The sequence below is a fragment of the Anomalospiza imberbis genome, chromosome 4 (genome assembly GCF_031753505.1).
Source record: "Anomalospiza imberbis isolate Cuckoo-Finch-1a 21T00152 chromosome 4, ASM3175350v1, whole genome shotgun sequence".
Lineage (NCBI taxonomy): Eukaryota > Metazoa > Chordata > Aves > Passeriformes > Viduidae > Anomalospiza > Anomalospiza imberbis.
The window spans coordinates 70,411,318-70,437,381 of NC_089684.1; the positions used below are offsets into that span (position 1 = coordinate 70,411,318).

Sequence of the window (26,064 nt, forward strand, 5' to 3'; positions counted from 1 at the left end):
TACTTGGTTTTAGTGCTCAGCTTGTTCTTCTCAGGCTCTCCCACAGTTCATCCATTCTCTGCTTCATCCATGGACACTTTTGCTGCTGCACCAGACTGGGATTTCTCCATGTTCTTTCCCCTTGGGGTTGTATGAACTCACCCATAAACCCTTCCCATCCAGATGCCTGCAGGGACTCCAGCCACACTTCCACTCCTCCCTCTGAGCTTTACAAGATGCACAGCAACATCCACACCTTGGAATATTTTGGGATGATATTGCATGAGGGTTTAAATGTAAGTGTTCTGTGCTTTCCTCCCCAGGTCAACATGGATTTGTGGTTCTTTCTCCTTTTGCTCGGAAGTGGCCTGATAAGTGTAGGTGCTAACAACGTTACAACAGGTAAACTGTGCTCCTCATCTCTCTTTTATCCCATCTTTAGGATCAAAGGACTGAGTGGGAATGTGCTCAGTGTCTCATTCCTTCTGCTCTCCACGTAGCTGTAACATAAAATGTTGGAAAGAGGGTGATGAGATTCAGGTGCTCATAAATGGGGCCCACAGGTTTAGCTCTGACAGATATTGATCCTCACCTCCAGGGGCTCTAATGTTTGTACACCCCCATAAATAGCACCTGCCCAGGTTATATTTTTTGGACACTTGTATCTCCTGCTGTGCAGAGCATTTCCTGTCCTACGCTCAGGATTTGTTGGGTGTTTTACCCCTATAGTTACAATCACATGAATCTTCAGCATCTAAACCCCTCAGTATCACAGAAGAGAATCTCACCGAGGTTCCCCTGTGCTTTTCCCTTCTCAGAGCCACCCACAACAGTGTCCACCTCCCCCAGGAGCCCCACCAAAGCTCCTACAGCGGGTCCTGAGGATGGGACCACGCCCAACACAAGCAGACTCAACATGAGCACTCCAGGGACTGTTCCTACCACAGCGCCAAAAGCTCCTCCAACCACAGCCGCCAGGATCTCCCCCAACGCCACCACTGGCAGCCTCAACATCTCCTCCACCCTGGGGACAACTGTGCCTGTGCCTCCAGCCCCATCCCTGCTCCCCAGCGTGACGCCGTCGGCCCCACGTGCCACCGTCCCCAGCACGGAGGCAGAGACAACAGAGAGGAATTTCAGCATGGTGGTGACAACACAGGAGACCTCTTCTGCTTCCCACAATGGTAGGCACCTCCTCCACTTCTTCTTCTCCAGGCCACCCTGCCTCTGGGTTTGTTTCTTTGCTCTTCTTTTGTGTGGCTGAGCAAAATGGAGCCAAAAAAAAAAAAAAAACAAAACACTTTGGGGCCAATTCCATGGTGATGCTAGAGGACTCCCAGAATGGCCCAGATCGGAAGAGGTTTGTCTGACCAAAGGTTTGGGCCAAGATCATCCAGTGAAAGACATCCACAGGTGCACGAGATGATCTTTGCTTCCAACCCAAACTATTCTGTGATTGTCTCCTTCCATTATCAATTTTCCCCATTTCTTGGGCAACTTCAGTCTTTGAAAGGTCCAGATGAGACAGAGTTGTCTCTGTTGCCATCCTGATCTCATTCCCCTCTTAGCACATCAGGAGAGTGACCCCATAATACGTTGTTTGGCTGCTCAGTCCAGGTTAAGAGTGAAAAATGAGGCAAAAAGAGGCTGAGGTGTCCAGAAATCTTTGCTGAGCTGTGGCTCTTCAGCCATGGTTGGGTCGTTGTATTGTTTGAGACCCAGTTTGGGTACTGCATGTCTCCAGCTTGCAACAGGAAGATGGCAGTGCCTGCTAGACCTTGGGATTTAGTGGAAAAACAGGATTGGTAACTTGGTTGTGGATTAGAAAACCCTGAAACAGGATGATGGTGGAGTTAATGCAGGGAGGTGTCAAGTGTATGTTCCTTAAGAACCAATTTCCCAAGGGATTTTGGCTGTTGGGTGGCTCTGCACCTCAGTGAGATGTGTGTGCCCTCTTCCTGTGGGAATCTTTGGAAACCACAGCCTGTGAAGCTGCAGTGAAGTTGTCTTTGCCACCAGCATAGGAAGGGATGTGGTTGAAGGGAGTTCACAACCCAGCTTTTGTTCTGCCGCCCCTGAGCTCGTCCAGCTTCCTTCCCACCCCAAATCCTTTTCTGCAGAGTGAAGGAGTCTGACATAGCCTCAGACACACAAATGGGGCAAGTTTGGTACAAATGTAGCCTACACACAGCAGAGATGGAGGCAAAAGCCTTAAGTGCTGCTAATACCTGGATTTTGTAAGATGATGTCTGGTCGTGGGGGGCTGAATTTATTCGTTTTTGTGTCTCCTCTGCCTTTTTGTGATCTGAGTTACCAGTTTTGGTGAACTCCCCTGCTGTATGCCATGACACATTGGCCATTGCACCATCAAGGCCAGAAGTGGCTTCTCACTTGATGAACAAATGATCTAACCTAATTCTTTCTTCATCTCAAATAATTTGTCAAGGAGCAAAATCAGTTTTAGGGCTGCCCTTGCCATTAGATTTAACAGGAAATGTTGGTGTTATCATGGAAGAATTAAGTGGTGCTCGAGAAGGGGACTGGGGCAGGTCGTCACACGTTGTAGGGGCAGTTCCTCCTTGTCCAAACCCACCAGGATTGTCCTCAGCCCTGTGCCAGCAGCATTGCCCTGGGAGAGCCAGGCTCTGCTCTCCCTGGCACAGGTTTGTTCCGGTGCCCTCTGGATGAGACATCCAACCCAGCAGGTAGAGACTTTCCTTGGATGCTCCTCACCCCCATCCCTGAGCCCAGCTGCTCTTAATTGAGCTCTTGGCTCAGCCACACTCTTAAAATTATGCACCAGTGTTATCTCCTGATATTTAAGTGCTAATGAATTACACCAGTGACTTGGTGGTTATGGGTTTAAACAGTAAGTTGTGTTTATTGATGTTAAAGCTTGGCTTCAGCTCCTTGTTCTGCTGAGAAAAACTCAGGATTTGTTCCTTTTTCCTTACTCAGAAATTCATTTTAACGTCCTGGTTTTATAGCTAGTGTTTTAAAGGAAAGATTTACAGGCAGATGATGAGAGTTACTAAATTTGTTCCTGTCTTGGTCTTTGATCCTTCCTGACTTACTAAAATGTCTTGTTCCTTTGTTGCTAAGAGACTTTTGTTTTCTTTTTCTGCAGGTAACTCTGACAGAAGAGGTAAGAATGTTACATTTCATTGCTCTTTACTCAGTAAAAACGATTCCAGAAGCATTCTGCTATTGGAGAGCTCTCCTTAGGACTTCCAAATGTGTTTTTGTGAAGTCTCCCAAGCTCTTTAAAAGAGCTGGTGACACACTGATATCTTAATTTCTGTTGTGCTTTTCTTTTTAGAACGAAACAATCCCATCCCAATTTGTACATGTCCTGTTAGTTATGAATTGTTCCTGCTCTGAGAATGTCAGCACGTCCCTAGAGCTGGATGGCCAAAGTCTAAGAAGCCATTCAGGAAATTTCCTTTGGGTTTTTTTTTTTTTTTTTGCTGCTGCTGAATTGTCTTTATTGACTGTGACTTACATGATTTGATCCAAACCCATCCTGCAGATGATGGGAATAATAATTGTTCTCCTTCATTCTGTTGGCAAACAGTAACACAAATCCATTTCTTGTAAGAGAACAGCACTTTAGGGACATTTTTCCATCTCTCAGCTCTGAGAACTGGCATCTCCACCAGAATATTTGCAATTACTGATGGCTTCAGCCCTCCAGGAGCGGGCAGAGCCGGGCTGGCTCCCACCTGGAGCAATCAGCTGCCTCTGTGTGTTTTCATCCTGCCTCTGATGGGTGTTGCAGCTTTGCAAACTCTGCCTGGTGCTGCTCTCTGTGCCTGGCTCACCCAGCCCACTGATGGTCCAGGGAACAGACAGATGCTCTGAGCACTGACGGGCAGCACACACTTAGCAGAGGGAATAAAAGGGATGCAGGTCCAAGGGAACTCGTTTGAAATTGTGGCTGAGCCTCTGCAGAAATGCTCAGTGCAATTCCCTCAGATCTGGCCTGGCTTAGGCCCTGATTTTGTGCTCCCGCTGCCATCGTGCATCCCTGCTCCTGAGGGCAAAGAAAAAAAAATGGCAATACATCTGACTTCCCAACAAGATTTATATGAATATTGCTAATATTATTATAAATGTAGTTAGGAAATCAGATTAAATAAGGCATTTTTAACAAGAACATAGAGTGATGGGACAAGGGGAAATGGCTTCAGACTGGGAGTAGGTTTAGATTAGATATTGAGAATAAAATCTTGACTGTGAGGGTGGTGAGGCCCTGCCACAAGATGCCCAGAGATTTGTGGCAGCTCCTTCCCTGGAAGTGTCCAAAGCCAGCTTCGATGAGGCTTGGAGCAGCCTGGGATGGTGGAAGGTGTCCCTGCCTGTAGCAGGGAGTGGGATGGGATGATCTCTAAGGTCCCTTCCAACCCAAACCATTCTGTGACTGGTTTTGTGGGCAGATGTTGCCAGCTGTGAGCAGGGATGGGCTGCTCAGCCCCGTCCTCCTGCCATGACTGCAGCCAGGTCTGGGTGACAGCCTACAGAGCACCTCTGCCTGCAGCTGGGACATGATCCCAAGCCCCACAGGAAGGTTTGGTGGCTCCTCAGAGGGACCAGGACAAGATTTAAGCCTCCTGCTGCCTTCCAAGCTCAGGACTGCGATGGGTGCTGCAGCGCCGGGGGAGCAGAAGGTTGAGTCCTTGTCCCTTTTCCAAGTGGATTGCCAGCATGAAGCCCTCAGGCCGAGGCTGGAGCAGGACAGGAGCTGTGGGGGAGCTGGCACAGCTCAGCAGGGCTGGCAGGGAGCAGCTGGGGACCCTCCAGCTCGTTTCCTGCCCGGGCTGTGCCGGGTGGGCCGTTAGCGGTGGGAAAGCTCCAACTGCTCATCCCGCCAGATGTGTGGAAAGAACAGCTGCAAAAAAAAAAACCCCAAAACCTCCAAACTCCCTGCACCCTGCTGCCAGAGCCACCCCTGCCCTCAAATCTGCATCCTGCCCTGCCCACAAATCACACCTCGCTCACGAATCACCAGCCACCGCTGCCCTGCAGCTGCAGCTCCAGCCCAGCTCAGCACTGGTTAGGCTGAGCTTAACTCCAGCCAAGGCAGGAAAGAATGGTCTAACAGTGACTTAACACCGCAGGTTTTGGCGTGGCAGCTCCTCCTTCTCTCCTGCAGACAGGATGGAGATGGTGGCTGTGCTCAGCAGTCTCAGTGAGAGGCCAGGGCTGGCTGTGGTTGGGCCAAGACCAAACTGTTCTTGCTTTTGGGAAGTGTCAGGATGGGGAATGCCAGGGCTCATCACCTATTGAGGCAAAATTCCCAACAAATTCCTTTTGGGAGGTGCTGCCACATTAGGGCAGTAGATGAGAAGGACAAAAACATGCAAAACCAGGATAATTTAATTTTTTTCTTTGCCACACTGGGCCATTGCCTTGAAATCATGACAGAAAAATCATATGTTTTAACAGAAATAACATTCCCAGACCTCACACCACAGAGGGGCAAACACAGAAATACAATCAGAGTGCCCTTGGGTAGCTCAGAGATGGACAAAATAAACCCCAGCTAAGGAAATCTGCTGGCTGAAATTGTGGAGACACATGGAGCGGGGATCTGCAGGGAAATGGATGCACAGAAGGTGGGAAGAAGGGTCGTGCCCTGCAGCCCCTTGGGGCTGTGTAGACACAGTGTGGTGCCCCCTCAGATGGAGGGAGCTGATGGAAAATGGAAATATCCCCCAGCTGGCATGGCTGGCATCCACATTTATCTGAAAAAATGCCCTTCAGGGCCCTTCTCCTCCCTGGTTGGAGCTGCTTGGCTTCCAACCCAGCTGGGTGATTTGCCAGCACCAACCACTGATGCACTGACCTCCAGCACGAGATAGAAATGGCTTGTTTAAAGGAAAAATAAAATCTGTTGTGGGTCGTGGAGGACGGGAGAGTTTCAGACTAATTTAAGTGGTTTTTGCAAGGGAATTGTGAGGTACCTGCCCTTGAGGAGCTTCTGCAAGGGAGCCAAATCGGGTCACACTTGGTGGCCAGGTGGTGTCTGACCTCTCCTAAACTCTGTATTTCCAGGGAGGAGAGAGTAAGGGGTTGGACTAGGTGGTCTTTGGAGGTCACTTCCAACCCAAATTATTCTATAATTACAGAATCATGGAATGGTTGAGTTGGAAAGGGTCTTAAAACTGATCCAGTTCCACTCTGGACACCTTCCACTATCCCAGGGTGCTCCAAACCCCATCCAGCCTGGCCTTGGACACTTCCAGGGATCCAGGGGCAGCCACAGCTTCTCTGGGCAGCCTGGTCCACACCAAATCTCACCCTTGGAGGTATTCAGATCCCAGGTGCAGCAGGAAGCTTTGCTCTCTCGTCGTGTTTGACAAAGAACTGGAAGCAAAATCGTGGTGGTTACAAATGTATCTGTGGGATCTTAGAGAGGTCAGAGTTTTCACCCATTTTAATCCAAAGTTCCTTATCATATACCAAACATTCCTTACAGCAGACTCTTAGGAACTTCTCTGGACCCTTAAGTCTCAGGCAGAAAGCTTTGTAGATCACCAGCTGACAGAGGGAATTTCTCCTGGTGGCTGCTGGGCCACCACGTGCACATTCAGGTGTGCAGAGGGAACCCCAGAATAGCTCAGGCCAAACTTTCCCCATCACTGTTTTCATCTGCAAGGTCACAATTTCACAGTGATCGACTCCTGGAGAAGATTGAGGTGCTCTGAGTGGTGGTTTCAGGTTTTAATCTGACCTGGGAGTGTCTGAGGCACATGGTGCTCACTCATCCTTTTCTGCTTCACTCCCAGTCTGGAAAATTGCAACATCACTTAATACTATTTATTATTTATTATGTTTTTATTACTAATATCATCATCAGAATTGTTCTTCAAGCAGAAATTGTAGAGCTCTGCCCTGTTAAATGATGGCTCTGGATGTTTTCCAATGTCCATAACCACACCTTTCTCTTCCTCTTGCAGATGAGACTCCCATTATAGCTGTGATGGTGGCCCTGTCCTCCCTCCTAGTCATAGTATTTATTATTATTGTTCTGTACATGTTGAGGTAAGAGCTGCTTTAATGCTGGATTCCCTTGTTTGACAGAAACAATTCCTGAATGAGCAGGAATGAGCCTTTTGTGCTGTCTCCCCAGCTAAAGGCTGACACAGCTGGTGCTTTGAAAAGAAACCTGTAAGGACAGTGAATGAAAATTATGTTTGGGGTTATCTGGTGAACGATGCTCATTCCTTTCTCTGCAAAGCTGCTCCTCGTGTGGGGAATTCCTGTCCTGCCTTTCAAAATGTCACATTCAGCAGGGTAGAATGAACTGAAGCCCTGTCAGTGTGGGGAAAAGCAGGGGAAGTTTCCTTGTGAGGCTGCAGATGATGGACTGAGTAATCCAGGGAGGCTGAAAACAAAATGCTTTCAATGTGTTATTCCTTCATGCCCATCTTGATAGCAAGCAGGATCCAACATCCAAACTCTGTTTGGTCCCTGTGCACCTTTCACTGTGAATGGCAGGAGCTTGTGAGGAGTGTTAGGTGATGCTGTACTTGAAATTACAGCACAATAAAGCCTTCTTAGGTCCATTTTTTAGAATCTAAGCATCTGCCCTGCTTAAAATGAAGCATCCCCAGCTCCTGAAAGCATAACTAAGAGTGTCTTTATTCACCTGCAGTAAACATTTTAATTTACTCACCAGTTTGGTGATTAAGTCTTTAAAAAGAAAAAAAGAAAAAACAATTTCCTTAGCAGTGGAAAACTTCCCTCTGTCTCCTGGCTCCAGGCCTGCCCTCACAGCAGTGAACCTGAGGAGAGTTTTGCCTCAGGAGTTCAGCAGCAGCAGAGTTTGAGTCCTTCCCACCTGGCTTCCAGCCCTGAAAGAAAGGGTTTGTGTTCTCTGCCCAGTGATTCAGCAAAACTCCGAATTTCAGGCAAAGGGAGCATGAGCAGCTGCTCCAAGTTAAAAGCACATGGAGCAGGGATTTGCTGCAGGACAGATCAACCTGGGCTTTATGTGCTCTGCTGGATCAGCCCAGGGAGCAGGGACTCCTTGGGGTGTCCTCTGTAAAGAGCACCCTTAAAGCTTCTCCTGGTTTCCCCCTCCCTCTGGGCTCCTGCAGCTGTTGCAGATGTGCTCCGTGAGCAGCTCTGCTCACAGGCAGGATTTCAGAGGTCCTGCAGCCTCCTGGACCCACCAGCTAATTCATGAAGCCTTGAAGAAGTGTGGCAAAAAAAGGGAAAGCTCTTTGGATGCTTCTAGATGGTTATTTATGATTATGTCCATAAATTCTCACCTGTAGTAAGTTGAGTCAGTGTGCTGTTATCACAATCATCCTTGCATTCCTGTTTGACCTTCTCCACATCATTTGTTGTTCTTTTTCACACAGTTATAGGCAGCTGGATTAAACTTGTCTTGCATATATCCTTTGAGCAAACTATTTAAAGAGTTCTCCTCCATCACAAGGAGGAAGTGAGATATTGCTACTTCCAGAAGTTTTTTCTGCTCTTTTCATTTTTTTCTGCTGTTAGATCAAAGTAGAAAATCAGTAAAATCTGAGCCAGTAACTTCCTTTTTAAGAATTTCAGAATTTTGCTACTTTTTAGTGTCCTACTCCTTTTGTCAATATTCATTCTTACTTAGGTCTCATCTGGGAGGGAACCTGGGCTTCCTGGTGGATATTTACTGACTTTTCCACCCCAATTCTCCTTGGCAGGTTCAAGAAATACAAGCAGGCAGGGAGCCACTCCAACTCCTTCCGTCTGTCCAACGGCCGCACGGACGACACAGGTGAGTCCACCTGGTGCCACACAGGGTCTCTCCCACCTCGTATTTTTGTAGGCAGATATTCTTTCATTTCTGTTTTGTTGTTGATGTTGTTTCCTGACCTCCTTTGTTCCGTGTTTTCCGTGGTTTTGGCAGACTTTCATAGAACGAAGGTTTATTTCCCAGCTTTCATTCCACTGGCTCAGTGTTTGCCCTCAAGTGGTTGATATCAAAATGGGTGATCACTTCCAAAATCACCACTCACATTCCTCTTGATTTTTCACAGTGTTTCTTTGACTCCAATGAGAACCTTTTTTGAAAAAAAACCCACATCTTTGGGGAGTAATTAAACATTCTTCTGCTCCTTCAGATTAGGATGGTCTCTGATTAAAACTTTGATCTTCACGCTAATTCTGGACACCAAACTAACATTTCCAGGAGAAAACAGGGAATACACTTATTTTCATTATAAAAACATTTTTGTACCTCCTAAACATGCAATTTTAAAGGCTTGTGTAATGTCTAAATTCTTCTGCCCCTGAGCTGTGAGCCAGAGCTGACACGGAGGGTCTGAAGTTGGGCATCTCCATCCATGCGTAGGCACTGATTAAGATCTGAGGAGACCTCTTAAAGTCAGTTCAGATGCTTTTTCAGCACTCCTTCCACCTAAACCAAACACCTTCTGAGAAGCACGGACTGGAATCCAGCACCTTTTTTATTTTATGTTGGCTGCTAAGACCTTCCCTGCCATCTTACATCACTGTAAATGGAGGTGTGAACTTCATAAACGCTCAGCTGTGTTGGTGTAACCCTCCCATGGCCTTTCTGGGCTCTGCTGAGCAGCACAAGCAGCAGCTGCCTTTGCTGTGCCCTCCTGGGAATTGTTTCACAGTGGTGGTGCCAGACTTTCCATGGGAGAGAGGGAGAAGTTGGAATTCAAAGCCAGGTGGTCTCCAACCCCAGCACTGATTGGTCCTCAGTGCCCTGTCCTGCCTCTGGGAGAGTGTAGATCTGAGTGTTAATCATCCTAGGATCACTGATTTTTTGGGATTGGAAAAGTCCTTTAAGATCATCCAATCCAAGCATTCCCCCAGCACTGCCAAGGCCACCGACCCATGTCCCCAGGTGCCACACCCACACGGCTTTTAAATCCCTCCAGGGATGGAGATTCCACCACTGCCCTGGGCAGCTGTGCCAGGGCTGGACAACCCTTTCCATGAAGAAATTTTCCCAAATATCCAATCTAAAGCTCCCCTGGCCCAGCCTGAGGTCATTCCCTCTCCTCCTGTCCCTGTTCCCTGGGAGCAGAGCCCGACCCCCCCGGCTGTCCCCTCCTGTCAGGAGTTGTGCAGAGCCACAAGGTCCCCCCTGAGCCTCCTTTTCTCCAGGCTGAGCCCCTTTCCCAGCTCCCTCAGCTGCTCCTGGTGCTCCAGACCCTTGCCCATGTCCGTTCCCTTCTCTGGACACCCTCCAGCCCCTCAAGATCTTGTTGTGAGAGGCCCAGAACTGCCCCCAGGAGGTGCCCCAGCAGTGCCAGCACAGGGGACAGGCACTGCCCTGGCCTTGCTGCCACCCCAGTGCTGCCACAAGCCGGGTGCCATTGTGCTCAGAGCAGCCTGGCCTGGCGGAAGCCTTTGGACCGCGATGCTCTTTAACATCCCCTCCAACCCAAACCGTTCCGTGCAAACACGAGGACAGCACGGCGGCACGCGGCGTCCCTGTGCTCCCCTGGGCGTGGCTGGGCCACGGGGGACAGCTGGTGGCCCCTGTGACCCCCCGGGTGTCATTGCAGAGCCACAGAGCATGCCCCTGCTCGCCCGCTCCCCCAGCACCAACCGCAAGTACCCCCCGCTGCCCGTGGACAAGCTGGAGGAGGAGATCAACCGCCGCATGGCCGACGACAACAAGCTCTTTCGGGAGGAGTTCAACGTGAGTGCCTCTGCTGCTGCCCCCAGAGCCCACAGGCTGCCCTCGGGCTCGGGTTTAGGATCTGATTCTTGGGGGTTTCTTAGAGGCTGAGCGGTGGAAGGGCTGATTGTGTCCTTGGATCTGTGATGAGCCGTCCGCCCTCATGCTCGCTGCAGAAAGCAGAGGGTTTCTAGCAAACAGCTCTTCAGAGGTACATTTTCCTGGGTTCAGGGATGATCCTGGATGTCTTGGGGTCTTCCAGAGCTCAGCTGCTTGCTGGTTCCCTCCCATGCTCTGCCTCCCAGTCCTCATGGCCTTAAATCCACAAAGAAACAAAAAAAAAAAAAAGCTTGGGCAGAGAAACAGGAATGAGCCCATCTTATTTCAGTGAGCTGTTAACCCTGAAACACAATGATGACAGCGTATGGGACAAAGGCTGGCCTTCAGCTGTGAGGAATTCGGGTGTTGTGCTTGTCCCACAAGCCCAGAGCAATCTCCTCAGGGATGGCTACAACCTCTTCTTGACATTGCTGGGCTTTGCAGCTTGTGACAATGGATCTGTTTTGCCTTGTCAATACAAAAAGAATGGAATGGAATGGAATGGAATGGAATGGAATGGAATGGAATGGAATGGAGTGGAGTGGAATGGAATGGAATGGAATGGAATGGAATGGAATGGAATGGAATGGAATGGAATGGAATGGAGTGGAGTGGAATGGAGTGGAGTGGAATGGAATGGAATGGAATGGAATGGAATGGAATGGAATGGAGTGGAGTGGAATGGAATGGAATGGAATGGAGTGGAGTGGAATGGAGTGGAAATGGAATGGAATGGAATGGAATGGAATGGAATGGAATGGAATGGAATGGAGTGGAGTGGAATGGAGTGGAAATGGAATGGAATGGAAAGGAATGGAATGGAATGGAATGGAGTGGAGTGGAAATGGAATGGAATGGAATGGAGTGGAGTGGAATGGAGTGGAAATGGAATGGAATGGAGTGGAGTGGAATGGAATGGAATGGAGTGGAGTGGAATGGAGTGGAACTGGAATGGAATGGAATGGAATGGAATGGAATGGAATGGAATGGAGTGGAGTGGAATGGAATGGAGTGGAGTGGAAATGGAATGGAATGGAGTGGAATGGAATGGAATGGAATGGAGTGGAGTGGAGTGGAATGGAATGGAATGGAATGGAATGGAATGGAATGGAATGGAATGGAGTGGAGTGGAGTGGAGTGGAGTGGAAATGGAATGGAATGGAATGGAATGGAATGGAATGGAATGGAATGGAATGGAGTGGAGTGGAATGGAATGGAGTGGAGTGGAAATGGAATGGAATGGAATGGAATGGAGTGGAATGGAATGGAATGGAGTGGAGTGGAATGGAATGGAATGGAATGGAATGGAATGGAATGGAATGGAATGGAATGGAGTGGAGTGGAGTGGAGTGGAGTGGAAATGGAATGGAATGGAATGGAATGGAATGGAATGGAATGGAATGGAATGGAGTGGAGTGGAGTGGAGTGGAAATGGAATGGAATGGAATGGAATGGAATGGAATGGAATGGGGTGGGTTCATTAAGGTTGGAAAAGCCCTCTAAGATTATCGAGTCCAACCATTAACCCAGCACTGCCAAGACCACCACTAAACCATGTCTCCAAGTGCCACATCAGTGCCACATCTACACTTTTTTTTTTAACACTTTCAAGGATGGTGACTCTACCACTGCCCTGGGCAGCCTGTTCTGGGGCTTGACAACTCTTTCTGTGAAAATATTTTCCTAAATATCCAATCTAAAGCTCCCCTAGCCCAGCCTGAGGCCGTTCCCTCTCCTCCTGTCCCTGTTCCCTGGGAGCAGAGCCCGACCCCCCCGGCTGTCCCCTCCTGTCAGGAGTTGTGCAGAGCCACAAGGTCCCCTCTGAGCCTCCTTTTCTCCAGGCTGAGCCCCTTTCCCAGCTCCCTTAGCTGCTCCTCATCAGACCTGTGCTCTCAGCCCAGGTCCAAGCCATGATATGGCACCATGAGAACGAGGAGAAGATAAAAAAAAAAAAGCCACTCCACTTTGTCCAGCTGCTACAAAACTTGATCCCTTTGCTGGCCGTGCTGCGATGAAACCAAATAGGTGCAATGAATGCCCAGGGAGGGGGATTTTTAGGGTTATAAATACCTGATTGCCCTGGACACTTCCTGCCATCCTGTCAGCTGGAGGAAGGGATGGTGGATACCTCCAGAACATTCTTTGCTGTCCAGAGAGGATGTGGGATAACAGTGCTGGGGAAGCACCTCCTGTGCTCCACTGGGAAACCCATGGACTGTGCCCCCTGTCACCCCAGCCCCCCACCCACCAAAGGCCCCCTGGGGCTGCTCCTGTCATCACTGGGTGGGCTGGGGCAGTGGGGGCTTAATCAGGTCACAATTAGCAGCGCTGTTAATGAGGGAATCTCACGGGAGCCTCGGTGGACAGGAATCAGGAATGAGCTCGTTGGTGCTGCCGGGCGGGTTCGGAGCTGGCGGCTTTGCTGCCACCTCGTGTCCATGGAGCAGGAGATTCCAGATCTCTTTCCTCATCTTTCCGAAGGGATCGCCTCTCTCTGGTCCAGCCCAGCTATTTAAATGGTCACTTTGAGAGTTGCTGCTGGGGTGGAGGTGAGGGCTGTGGGTGGTGGGGACACGTCCAGAGGGGCAGGATGCTCAGAGGTGGCATTTTCCAGCGCATTGTCCCTGCTGTGCCATGAAAACATCATGGAAAACCCTTTTTCTTCTGCCATTTCAGGCTCTCCCAGCATGTCCCATACAGGCCACATGTGAAGCTGCTTCCAAGGAGGAGAACAAGGAGAAGAACAGATATGTGAACATTTTGCCCTGTACGTGTCAGAGCTGGTTGGACGGGGGGGAAACACTCGGGGACTCCTGCCAGGACTCCCCATTCCTGGTTTTGGGATGGGCAAGGTGGGTGGGTCCCAGGTGGGTGGCTGTGTCTGCTTTAGCTTTGGATACCTGTGGGGAGAAGCTCCATGGAGCCCCTCAGCAGCCAGGAGGCCGTGGAGAGTGAAAGGAATGGGAGATGCCAGAAGGGACAACTCTTGCCTGGTGGCACTGGGCAGTGGGCTGGCTTGGAGTGTCCTCAGATATGCACTCTGTAGAAAAAAAACGACCTTGGACAAGATCTGGGACCTCTCTGGGTTTAAGCAAGAGGAATTTGGGGGCATAAAGGTGTTTTTGCAGCGGAGCCAGGAGCGTGGGCTCCACTCCAACACCTGGATTCTCACTATGCCAGGTACCAGCAGACTGGAGGGGGTAGTCTTTAATGCAGAGTTTTGATTTCCCTCCAGATGATCATTCCAGGGTTCACCTGACTCCTGTGGAAGGGGTCCCTGACTCCGACTACATCAACGCCTCCTTCATTAATGTGAGTTTTGTGACGTGAAGGGGAAATCCCTGCCACGAGCAAAGCCAAGCAGGCTGGGTTGGAGAGGGCTGGGGAGCCACTCCTGCTGGAGCTGGGCATTTCTGATCAACAAACAGCTGAAGAATCATAGAATCTTTGAGGTTGGAAAAGCCCTCTAAGAACCACAAGTCCAAGCATTCCCCCAGCACTGCCAGGCCACCACTAAGTCATGTCCCCAAGTGCCACGTCCATACAGTTTTAAATCCTTGAAGAGTGTGGCCAGTTGGTCATCAGTGCTTCCCAGCTTGCAGGGCTTGATGTGGGAAGGGGATGGAGAAGAAATCAAGGAATCCAGCTGAAATGGAAGCAACGTTGCCCTGCTCTGCCCCTGGGAGGAGATGGGTCCTTTGTGGTTGTCACCATGCGGCTCCAATCAGCTGGAAGGGTCATGTGAGAGATGCAGGCACATGAAGCAAAGGAAGACTCAAAAGAGCTTTTTCCTTCCCTCCCCAGTAAATAAAATACACAAAATCAATCCCTGTGGGTTCTACAGCCCCTCTTCCAAGGATCAGTGCTGATTTCCCATGCTCTGGATGCAGGGTCTGACTCCAGTGGAAGGGCTGTCAGGTACCACTTCATTAGTGCCTCATGTCAACAAGTGGGGTCATTCCTGCATTATGTGAGCATGGGGAGTGTTCCTGTGGGAAAACGGCCCTTTGCACAAGGATTTTCAATTATTTCAGCCCATCTTTGGAGCTGATTCTCCCCTCAGAGGCTGCAGCTCTTCTCTGCACACAGGAGAATGAGCAGCAGAGCAGATGCCAGCTCTGTTTGTTCCTGAAGTAAATGCATTTCATGACTCTTGTGTTAGAGAAACATTAATTTCTCTTCCTTTTTCTTCTTTTCTTGCAGGGGTACCAAGAGAAAAACAAGTTCATTGCTGCACAAGGTAAATTCTTGACTATTCCCATTGCTCTTTTTGGGACAGCTGGGCTGGGTCCCTCTGCTCAGTGGAGCTGTGCCCCTCTACCCACAGCACAGCATCTTGCAGAGCTCCCCTGGTTAAAAGGAGGCCTGACTGCTTCACAGATTGTTCCCAAAATGATTTTCCCAGTCAAAGAGCAGTTCTGGATGTCTTGGTGGGCAGAGAGAAGTCCTGCCTGTGCAATCCCATTGCTGGAGGGTGTTGTGACCTCTGGAAATTCTGCCAGGGAGCTGCTTAATTAAATTCCCCAAATGACAGAATCATGGAATGGTTTGGGCTGGAAAGGACCTCAAAGCTCATCTCATTCCACCCCGCTGCCATGGACAGGGACACCTCCCACTATCCCAGGTTGCTCCAAGCTCCCTTGAACACTCCCAAGGATGGGATAGGGAGAAACATCCTCATGATCTTCAGAAGTCCAAACACATCCCTAAAACCAAAATTCCCACTCACAGGGTGGGGATTGTGTCAGCAACAGGATGTTACCTGCCCATGGGAGTGTTTTGGTTTTCCTCTCTGGACTTGCCAGTGGGTCAGGGCATTCCTGGCCAGTTTCCCTGGCTCTGGCTGGAGCAGGAGGCTGGATCAGGTCCGTCAGCACTTCCAGGCTCAGGTTAAGCTTTGGCTCTGCTGTTCTCTTGGCTCACCCCGAGCCTCGGGCTTGGCAAGGGAGCGTAGGCTGAGTTAGCTTCGTGTCTGGCAGGCAGCAGGGAACTATTCCTGGGCCACACTGAAATGGGATCCCATGGCTAAAACCCAAAATCCCAGGGCAGGACTTCTGCAGGCTCTGGGACAGCCACCATTTCCCTGGGTGACCTTGGGCAGCTCCATGCTGTGTTTGTCTGGTTTCCCTTTCTTGAGCTAAATATGGAATTCCTGGGCATAAAACAAATCCAGAAATTCCAGCTATTGTGTGATAGGATTATTCCTTGGATCAGGCATGCCCAGACACCACAGCACCTCCTGTGACCTATTGGCAAAAAATGTGTTGGATCATCCGTGACGTGTGACCTCACGCTGGGATTTAGCCCCACATTGTGAGGGTTTGATCCCAAAGAGGACTTTTTGTTTTACCTTCCCCTCAGGACCAAAGGAAGAAACAGTGAATGATTTTTGGAGGATGATTTGGGAGCAAAACACAGCGACAATTGTCATGGTGACCAACCTGAAGGAGAGGAAAGAGGTACGTTCCAGAAGGTTTGACCCAAATTGGGCCAAATCCGGCTCATCCTGTGCTTATGGGCGTGTCCTGGAGCCATCCCCAGCCTTGTGAGTGTGTCCAGAGCTCACCTGCCCCTGTTTTCTCCCCCCACAGTGCAAATGTGCTCAGTACTGGCCGGATCAGGGCTGCTGGACCTACGGGAACATCCGAGTGTCCGTGGAGGACGTGACCGTGCTGGTGGATTACACCGTGCGCAAGTTCTGCATCCAGCAGGTGCCAGGGATCACCTCCCCCACCCCTTCCTGCCCCATCCCATCCCTCCCCTCTCCACACTGGCCATCCCAAAGGTGTTGGCTCGACTCCTCCAAGGCTCTGTGAGAGCAGAGTTGGGATGAAATGACCCCCAGCACCCATTTTTAACCAGAGTTGTTAAGAATTTATTCCTCCCAAGAGCCTGTTCCCAGTGGTACCAGCGTGGCTGTGCTGAGGGCAGGGAAGCTGAGGGATGCCAGGGCTGAAATTCCATCCTGCAGTACTCCAGCACTTGCTGGTAGCAGTGTTGGTTCCTGCTCTCACCCACAGACACTTAATGCCTGAAAATAATCAGATTTATCCCCTCAGCTGAGACAAAATCCAGCGCCGTATGTGTTGGGTTTGATTGCTTTCCCATCTGTCGCCACATTTCCTTGTCCTCCAAGGAGACTCTGGGTGTTTTAGTCACTCTGTTTGTTTTCCTGCCTCTCTCAGAGGCAGGCAGGGAAGAGTTGGTGCCTGAAAACCTGTCTGGACTTTGAGGGCGATTCTCCTGAGCCTCATCCTTCACTCCAATGGCCTGGACATGTGTGTTTTCCTCCCCTGCCTTTAATCCGAGGATGATCTGGCCAGAGGAGTGGGAAAGGATGGAGCAACAGCTTCTGTTTGAGCTTGTTGAGGATGAAATATGACAGCTGCTGCCAGGCTGGATGGCACAGGCAGGGACAGGCTGGCATCTCACAGCCCTCGGATGTGGGATGTGGTGCTGGGTGGTTAAAATGTCATGTTTTCAGAGACTCATTTGTGCCAGAGCCTGAGTCCATGGCCTTGCAGCTGTGGATGCTGCTTCTAAAGCCATCCAGCTCCATCTCAGGTCTGCAGCTCCCTCTCTCTCTCTCTTCATTTTGGGGGAAGAAGGGAAACCTGAGTATTTCTCCTTCACCTGAGTCCTCCTTTCCCCTGCAGGTGGGAGATGTCACAAACAAGAAGCCTCAGCGCCTGGTGACCCAGTTCCACTTCACCAGCTGGCCCGACTTCGGGGTGCCCTTCACCCCCATCGGGATGCTGAAATTCCTGAAGAAGGTGAAGACCTGCAATCCCCAGTATGCAGGAGCCATAGTGGTGCACTGCAGGTGAGTCCTGCTCACAGCCAACCTCTGGGTCACCTGGAGAGCATCTCCTATTTAAAAGGATTTTTTTTTTCCAGTCAGGACTTTTTCATTATCTTTGTTTAACTTTCCTGTGTTAAACGGGGATGTTCCTCATGGGGACATGCAAAAAAATGCATGAATTGAAGGAAGTTCTTGGAATCAGTGATGTTAGGGTGTTACAACTCATCTGGAGGGGTCATTTGGGTTGGCTGGATGCTGAGTGAGCCAGGGTGAGCACTGGTGGCTCTCCCTTGGCACTCCACTGCCCTGGCATGAGAAGGTAACATCCCTCTTTGGGAGAAGGCAGTACTGAGCTGACAGATTGCCTGGAGCAAGGGCCAAGGGGATTGGCCTCACCTGCAGTGGTTTCAGGCACAGCAGCAGCCCTGGGGGAGCCACAGGGGCTTCCACATTGCAATAAGGTGAAGCCCCACGATAAAGGCAGAGATGGTCACGTTTGCACCATCCCACGTTCATTTCTCTTGCCTTCTTGGGAAGCAGCTGATTCCAAGATCTTTGTCTTCCCTTAATGTCTGCTGGTCTCATTGAAGACAATCCAGTCCAACCCCCTGCCACGGGCAGGGACACCTTCCTCTAGGCCAGATTGCTCCAAGCCCCATCCAACCTGGCCTTGGGCACTTCCAGGGATCCAGGGGCAGCCACAGCTTCTCTGGGCACCCTGTGCCAGGGCAGAATTCCTTCCCAGTCTCCCCTGAACCCTTGTCCTGCAGCGCCGGGGTGGGACGCACGGGCACGTTCATCGTCATCGACGCCATGCTGGACATGATGCACACGGAGAGGAAGGTGGATGTGTACGGCTTCGTGAGCCGCATCCGGGCCCAGCGCTGCCAGATGGTGCAGACAGATGTGAGTGTGCTGCTGCCCTGCCCTCTGGGCCTGCATTTCCTTCAGCCAGCCAAAGCCTGGGGGAGGGTTGAGTGTCATCCCTCCTTTTGGGTGATGCTGCATCGAGGGAGCCCTTCACGGGGTCCCGCTCTTTTGAATCGCCGTTGTAGAATCATTAAATCATTTAGGTTGGGAATGATCCTTTAAGATAGAGTCCAACCGTTCCCTCAGCACTGCCAAGGCCACCGCTGACCGTGTCCCCAAGTGCCACATCCACGTGGCTTTTAAACCCCTCCAGGGATGGGGACTCCACCGCTGCCCTGGGCAATTTCTTCTTCCCATGAAGAAATTTATCCAATATCCCACCTGACCTTCCCCTGGCACAGCTTGAGGCCATTCCCTCTCATCCTGCCCCTTGCTCCCCCCTGGATGCCCCCTCCTGTCAGGGAATCCTGTGGAGCTAGAAGGTCCCCCCTGAGCCTCCTTTTCTCCGGGCTTGGAGAACATTTTGTGTCACATCTGCTTTGCTTGGCGTGGTAAATAAAGAAACTGTCCTCATTTGGTGGCAGGAAGGTTGTCACTCACTTTTCTGGGCTCTCAGAGGGTGGGCAGAGGGGTGGTGGGTTTGCACCCAGCATTTGCTCACTGGGCATGGAACATGGCAGAAAAAAAGGAGCAGGGGGAAAAAAGCAACTTGTAACTTGTGTGGCTAGAGGGGGAGGTGTAGTTCTGAGCAGTGAGACCAATTTTAAAAAGGCAGATTTCAGAGAGACTCAGACTTCCTTGTACTCCTTCCCTCTCCCTGCACCCCTGCAGATGCAGTATGTGTTCATATACCAAGCACTTCTGGAGCACTATCTCTACGGTGACACGGAGCTGGAGGTGACCTCCTTAGAGATCCACCTGCAGAAGATCTACAACAAAGTGCCAGGGACCAGCAGCAACGGGCTGGAGGAGGAGTTCAAGGTGAGCGTGGCTGTTGTCCTGGAGGATCTGCTGGGATGGTGCAGGGATCACCTGGCACTGGGTGGCTCTGAAACTCCCCTCTGCTTTGCTCCTTGCCCTGCAGAAGCTCACTTCAATCAAAATCCAGAATGACAAGATGAGGACGGGCAATTTGCCAGCCAACATGAAGAAGAACAGGGTGCTTCAGATAATTCCATGTAAGGCTCGTTTGGCTGAGTGTCTGGTGGGTGTGGGGACAGGAATTGGGCTGGAGAAATGGGACAGACAGGGACCTTGTGATGTTCAAGGAAAAGGGCAAAGTCCTGCCCCTGGGGAGGGACAAGCCCAGGCACCAGTCTGGACTGGGATCACCCAGCTGGGTGGAAAAGCAGCTTGGCAGGAAAGGACTTGGGGGTCCTGACAGACTTCAGCCTGAACTGAGCCAGCAAAGTGCCCTTGTGACAAAAGGGACAGCGGTGGCCTGGGCTGTGTGAGACAAAACACTTCCAGCAGGTCCAGGGAGGGGATCCTGCCCCTCTGCTCAGCACTGCTGAGGCCACACCTGGAGCACTGGGTCCAGCTCTGCCTCCCCAGGACAAGAGGGACATGGACAGACTGGGGAGAGCCCAGTGAGGGGGCTGGAGCATCTCTGCTCCCAGGAAGGGCTGGGAGAGCTGGGACTGCTCAGCCTGGAGAGGAGAAGGCTCCGGGGGCCTCATCCCTGTCCATCAACACCTGCAGGGAGGGTGCAGAGAGAACAGAGCCAGGCTCTTGGCAGTGGTGGCCAGGGACAGGACAAGGGGCCACGGGCACACACTGACCACAGGAGGGTCCCTCTGGACATCAGGGAACACGTTTTGGCTGTGGGGGTCACCAGGTGCTGGCACAGGTTGCCCAAGGAGGCTGTGGAGTCCCCGTGCCTGAAGACACTCAGACTTTCTCTGGACACAGATGGCAGCCAGCCCTGTATGAGCCTCTCTGCTGGTTTCTGCTCTGCCTCGAGGGGAAGGGAGTCCCAGTGCTGAGCAGGTCCCTTTCCTGAAGAGCTCAGCATCCCCTTCCTCTGCCCCAAACCAGGGCATGGCAGAGGGTGGAGCTGACTGTCCTTGTCCCAGCCAGGTGCACTGTGCTCCCCTTCCCTTGTCTCTGTCTCCCTCTTGGGGCTTGGTGACTCCTCAGCTAAAGGTCATGCAGGTTATCCCAAATCTCAGGTGATTTTGTTCTGTTCCAGATGAGTTCAACCGAGTAATCATTCCAGTGAAGAGAGGGGAAGAGAACACAGACTATGTAAACGCTTCCTTCATTGATGTGAGTCTTCCCCCATCTCCTTTCCATCTTCTCCCCGTGGAAACCACCTCATGCTGCTTCCTTTGGGAAGAATTTATCCCAAACACTGCTTTTAGGGGTTTTGTACAGCTGCCTCCACGTGACTTTGCTTTGTGTCACCGGGTGGTGCTGGTTTCTTTCTCCAAGAAACCCCCAGGTATATCCAGCTCCTTGTGAGCAGAGCCTCCAAATCCTGGGCTCACTTCTGCCCCTCTGGGCTCTGCTGATGGCTGTGGAGAAAGGATCCACATACCCATGGAAATAACACAGCACTGGCCATTTGGTCAGAAAACATCCACCAGATTAGATCAGGGAGCAATACACAATCCCAAAACCTTGGAGAGGAGCCAGGTCAATCCCATTACACCTGTCTGGGTGGCAGCAGGAGGAGAGGCAGGGAGGTTAAGTGCTGTCCTCACTCCGAGGAGGAGATAAGTGATTGCACATCCTTCTCTCCTGAGCAATCCTGTTGACTCCAGGGAGACATCTCGGATGAGTATTGATCTCCATGCAGTGATGCCAGTGCTGGCCAAGTCACAAACCCTGTTCTTTTCCAGCCCAATTCCTGCTTTGGTCTCCTAATGACACAGGGTTTGTTTTTTTTTTTTTTTTTCCCCGAAAAAAGGCAATCACTGGGTTTGCCCACTAAAATCAGTTTATTCCAAGTTCTAACATCCCTAATTAATTGCTCCCTGAAATCTCCTTTGCTGAGTCCCTGCTGTGGCTGCAGGAGCAGCCAGGGGCAGCTGCCTTGTTGTGCATCCAGATCAGAAAGCTTCCGTGGCACGTAAGCAATCTGGGCTGAGGATTCAATTTCCTGCCTCTGCTGAACTTTGCTTAAATGACAAACTCCAAATGACGAAGCATCTGCAGTCACAGTCTGCAGGGAGGGCACAGGGGAGTCGGAGGGGTTTGGAAACAAAAACTCTTTGTGGCTGTGGAAGAGCCAGAGTCATCCAGCCTTCCTGCTGGTTTTCACAGGTCATAGAATGGTCTGGGTTGGAAGGGACCTTAAAGATCATCTAGTGCCATTTAGTTTTGCTTGCTTCTTCCAAAAATCCCCAATAAAAATCATAGCTGGAGTACTGGAGCAAAGGCAAAGCTCTGCTCCAGCACTCAGAGCTTGCAATATTGCTTAGGTGTGCTGGAAACCCAAATGGATAAAGCCAGGTGTGTGTAGGGGATATGATCCTCCCAAACTTGAACTGAGCTTGGTAGGCCAGCCGTGTCCAAGGGATTCCTCCTGCTGGCCCACTGACCCTGTTCCCAAATCCCAGGGCTATCGCCAGAAGGATTCCTACATCGCCAGCCAAGGGCCGCTGCAGCACACGATAGAGGACTTCTGGAGGATGATCTGGGAGTGGAAATCCTGCTCCATAGTGATGCTGACAGAGCTGGAGGAGAGAGGCCAGGTAAGCTCCTGGGATCAGGGAAACAAATAAATAAATGAACGGCAGGAGTTTGGAAGGGGATGACCCTTAAGGTCCCTTCCAGCCCAAACCAGTCTGTGATTCTGGGAGTTCGTGGAGTCTGTGGGATCCCACCTGGTGCTGGGCAGCTGCCAGGAGATTCTTCTGTCCAAACCCATGGGAAAAACACAGGGTCCTCACCCTGTGGCCTCCTGTGGTGCTCCCTCAGGAGAAGTGTGCCCAGTACTGGCCGTCCGACGGCTCCGTGTCCTACGGAGACATCACGGTGGAGCTGAAGAAGGAGGAGGAGTGTGAGAGCTACACGGTGCGGGACCTGCTGGTGACCAACACCAGGGTAAGAGCCTGGCTGCTCCCCCTGGGGACCTCTGGGTGCTCCTGGGTTTCACTGCCATGAGCCCCTGCTGCTGTTCCCTCAGCTCCATGAGCTCCCCATTGTCCCAGAGGGATTTTATCCCTGTATCCCTGTCCTGCTGCTCGTTCCTCGACCATCCCCTCTCTTCTGCTGCCCTCACCACCAAGCCTCCCACCTGCTCCCCATTCCCCACGCTTCCCCTACTCCTTGCCCTGGGAATGCCAGTCCTCCACAAGCAGCTTTCCTACAGGGATTGTCATCCCAAAGCCCTGAGCCCGTGGGTTCCTTGGTGCAGATGTCTCAGCAGCTGCCTGACCTCGAGCTGTGCCCTCCCCGCAGGAAAACAAGAGCCGACAGATCCGGCAGTTTCACTTCCACGGCTGGCCAGAGGTTGGGATCCCCGGGGATGGGAAGGGGATGATCAACATCATTGCAGCGGTGCAGAAGCAGCAGCAGCAGTCTGGCAACCACCCCATCACTGTGCACTGCAGGTAAAGCCTGGCTGGAGCAGCTGGGCCACCCCTCCGAGGGGATCTGCTCCACCAGGAGCTTGGGAGATGGTCAGAATCCCAAAGCGTGTCCTGGGTAAACTGGGAGAGGCTGGGGCAGGGCTGGCTCCTGCAGTTCTCCAGCGCCTCCCACGTGTGGATTGTCCCCTGGGCAAAGCCAACGGGGATTTTCCCTCACCTGGTTTCTCTTTCCCAGTGCTGGAGCAGGAAGAACGGGCACCTTCTGTGCGCTGAGCACTGTCCTGGAGAGGGTGAAGGCAGAGGCCATCCTCGATGTCTTTCAGACTGTCAAGAGTTTAAGACTACAGAGGCCACACATGGTGCAGACACTGGTAGGTGCCTCCTGCCCCTCCAGATCCTCAGCAAAGATGGGATCAGTGTTGAGCAAAAACCTCTTTGATTCAAGGTTTTTGCTCTCCATGAAAGAGGGAGTGAGGGAAGATGTGGGTTCATCATCCCTGGAAGTGTCCAAGGCCAGGCTGGACAGGGCTTGGAGCAACCTGGGACAGTGGAAGGTGTCCCTGCCTGTGGCAGGGGGTTGGAGCAAGGTCATCCTTAAGGTTCCTTCCAACCCAAACCATTCTAGGATCCATGATTCTGTGAAGGTGGGCCGGGAGATGTCTCCCCTTCCTCTTGTTAAGGCATCAGGTGCCTTTTAAGCACTGACAGAAGTTGTAGGAACCTCCTTGGAGACATCCTCAGCCACAGTCCATGCACTAATGGGCTGAAACACCTGGAAAAGTGTCCTGGAGTGGCTGTGGAACCCTGCACATCGGTAGGGTTGGAGCAGGTGGGGCTGGGTGAGGTCTTGCAAGAGGGGTTTGCTCAGGGTTTTAGAAGAAAAGTCTTTTGGGATCCAAACAGAACCTCGGAGAGCAGAGGAAAATGCAGTTTCTTTCGCTACGAGTAGCCCAGGAAGGCTTTGGGGGTCACAGGGAGGTGGGACCTGCTCTGGACACCTGACCAAGCATGAGGTGCTGTCTCAGGTGCGGATTTTCCTGGTCTGACCCCGTTCTCTCCCACATCCCACAGGAACAGTACGAATTCTGCTACAAGGTGGTGCAGGAATACATCGACGCCTTCTCAGACTACGCCAACTTCAAGTGACGAGAAAAACAGGAACAAAAAAAAAATCCACACCCACCCTCCCCAAAACAAATGACAGAAGAGTTGCCTTCTTTAATATTTTGTAATATTCTGTTTGTTAATATACCCCCCCAAACAAAACAAAAAAAACTATGTGTATATATCTTAACTGTTTTAGAGGTTGGTACCATAAGCTTCATATTAGCTGGAGATTTTATATGTAGCAAAGTGTTAGTGCAGATACTGTTGGCTCCTTTTTTTTCCAATGTTTTATTGGGGAATTAAATAGCGTGATGTTTGGATTAATATTGTCATACCATCTCTCTTCTGGAGAGTTGATACAGGCTGTTATTTTGTTTGTAAATCTTTTTTTTTTTTTTTTTTTTCCTTGAGGGAGTAAAGCCTTTTTAAAAAAAAAAAAAGGAAAGAAAGATATCCTGGATCTCATCTGAAACAAAACCCAACCCCCCACACACAACCCCCCACCAGCACAAGCTTTTCCAAACCTGCAGGGAAATGGTTTCACATTTTTCTGCTGGTCAGCTCTTAAAAAAAAAAAAAAAAAAAAAAGGAGGACAAAAAAAAAAAAAAAGCTCATTCTGTGTGTGTGTTTATATATAAATACCCTCATTTTTGTACCAAAAGCTAAAATCTTTCTTCTCTCAGAGTCAGGCCACCATGTACTGCTGGTTTGGACACTGTAATTGCCACACAGCAGCACCCAAATGTTGGGATTTTGACCCCAAAAAAGCAAACCCCAGAAAAACAAAAGGATTTTTGCTCCCTGAAGGAGAGGTCTGTGTGTTTGGAGCTGGATTTTAGGGCAGGGATTGGCCCTGTGGCCCTGAGCTGAGGGTGATCACAGTGGCCCTGCCATCCCCAGCTGCTGGAGGGGATGTCACATTATTTTTCCTGGCATCCTGAGAGATCACACAATGAGGGAATGGTTTGGGGTGGAAGGGATCTCATAGAATATCCAATCCCACCCCCTGCCATGTGCAGGGACACCTTCCACTAGCCCAGGTTGCTCCAAGCCCTGTCCAGCCTGGCCGTGGGCACTTCCAGGGATCCATGGGCAGCCACAGCTGCTCTGGGCACCCTGTGCCAGGGCCTCTGCACCCTCCCAGGGAAGGATTTCTCCCAAATCCCTACTCCAGGCCTGCTCTCTTTCAAGAACCCAAAGTGTCAAGAAATATCCTGAGGACCAGGGGTGCAGCACTTGTATATTAGGAAAAAAAACCCACATTAATAGGGTTGATTTTATTACTTTCTTTCTTATGAAGCAGTGCCTGAGGAAACACCTTCCTTGTTCCTCCTGCAGTCGGGGGCACCATGCCCAGGTTAAGGGGGAGAGCTCCATCCCCACTGCAGGCACTGGGAGAACTGGTTTGGAGCAGAGGCTTCACCCCAAGGATTTCTCTGGGCACTGCAGACGGTGATGGGGAGCACAGGGTGGGTGGCAGGGCCCAGGAATATTGACAGGGATGTCCTGAGCTCAGGATATGGGGTTGAAATCTGGGAAATTCTGGGTAAAAGCAGCCCATGAGTCAGAGCATCCAAGTTTTTTCAGCTTTTTCCATCCAGGCAGGATCCACAGGGGGGTTCAGTGGAGGCACACAGGCAAGGGGACACCCTCAGCCACCCACAACACCCCCAAAAGTTGTTTTGCTGCTGCCATCATCCCCACTCCATCACCTGGGACCCCTCAATGAGCCTCAACATCACCCCATTGCTAATAAATCCCAACTCCTAAATTTTGGGTGCTTTGGGGCAAGGCTGTCAGTCACGCTCAGAAATAAATGTGGTGACCCTGAAGAAATGGGGACCCTCCTTGAACAGGAGGGCTTCATTTGTCCCCACAGGTTTTCCACCCAGGAACATGGACCACCCCAACAAATCCCTCCATCCCACTGCCCAGTGGGTGCTGGCTGCTCCCTGGTGCATTTAATGAGATTTCCCCCCTTTTTTCCTTCATTCCCAGGATCTCAGGGGGACTT

At 50.9% G+C, this 26,064-nt stretch overlaps 1 protein-coding gene across 2 annotated transcripts in view; it reads left to right on the forward strand.

Moving 5' to 3' along the window:
• The window catches only part of PTPRA (protein tyrosine phosphatase receptor type A), a 115,428-nt gene extending 91,055 nt beyond the window's left edge, over positions 1–24,373 (forward strand). For both annotated transcript variants that reach the window (XM_068189048.1, XM_068189047.1), the window contains 21 exons: positions 303–381; positions 798–1,163; positions 3,107–3,124; positions 6,939–7,023; positions 8,676–8,749; positions 10,518–10,654; positions 13,409–13,499; positions 13,968–14,044; positions 14,936–14,972; positions 16,094–16,191; positions 16,324–16,443; positions 17,389–17,555; positions 18,305–18,440; positions 19,236–19,385; positions 19,489–19,582; positions 20,596–20,672; positions 21,968–22,102; positions 22,329–22,454; positions 22,812–22,963; positions 23,178–23,313; positions 24,014–24,373. In XM_068189048.1, coding sequence (XP_068045149.1) covers positions 309–381; positions 798–1,163; positions 3,107–3,124; positions 6,939–7,023; positions 8,676–8,749; positions 10,518–10,654; positions 13,409–13,499; positions 13,968–14,044; positions 14,936–14,972; positions 16,094–16,191; positions 16,324–16,443; positions 17,389–17,555; positions 18,305–18,440; positions 19,236–19,385; positions 19,489–19,582; positions 20,596–20,672; positions 21,968–22,102; positions 22,329–22,454; positions 22,812–22,963; positions 23,178–23,313; positions 24,014–24,088 — 2,424 coding nt within the window. In that variant the 5' untranslated portion in view covers positions 303–308 and the 3' untranslated portion in view covers positions 24,089–24,373. The remainder of the gene's footprint in view (positions 1–302; positions 382–797; positions 1,164–3,106; positions 3,125–6,938; positions 7,024–8,675; positions 8,750–10,517; positions 10,655–13,408; positions 13,500–13,967; positions 14,045–14,935; positions 14,973–16,093; positions 16,192–16,323; positions 16,444–17,388; positions 17,556–18,304; positions 18,441–19,235; positions 19,386–19,488; positions 19,583–20,595; positions 20,673–21,967; positions 22,103–22,328; positions 22,455–22,811; positions 22,964–23,177; positions 23,314–24,013) is intronic.
• The last annotated feature ends 1,691 nt before the right edge of the window (positions 24,374–26,064 follow it).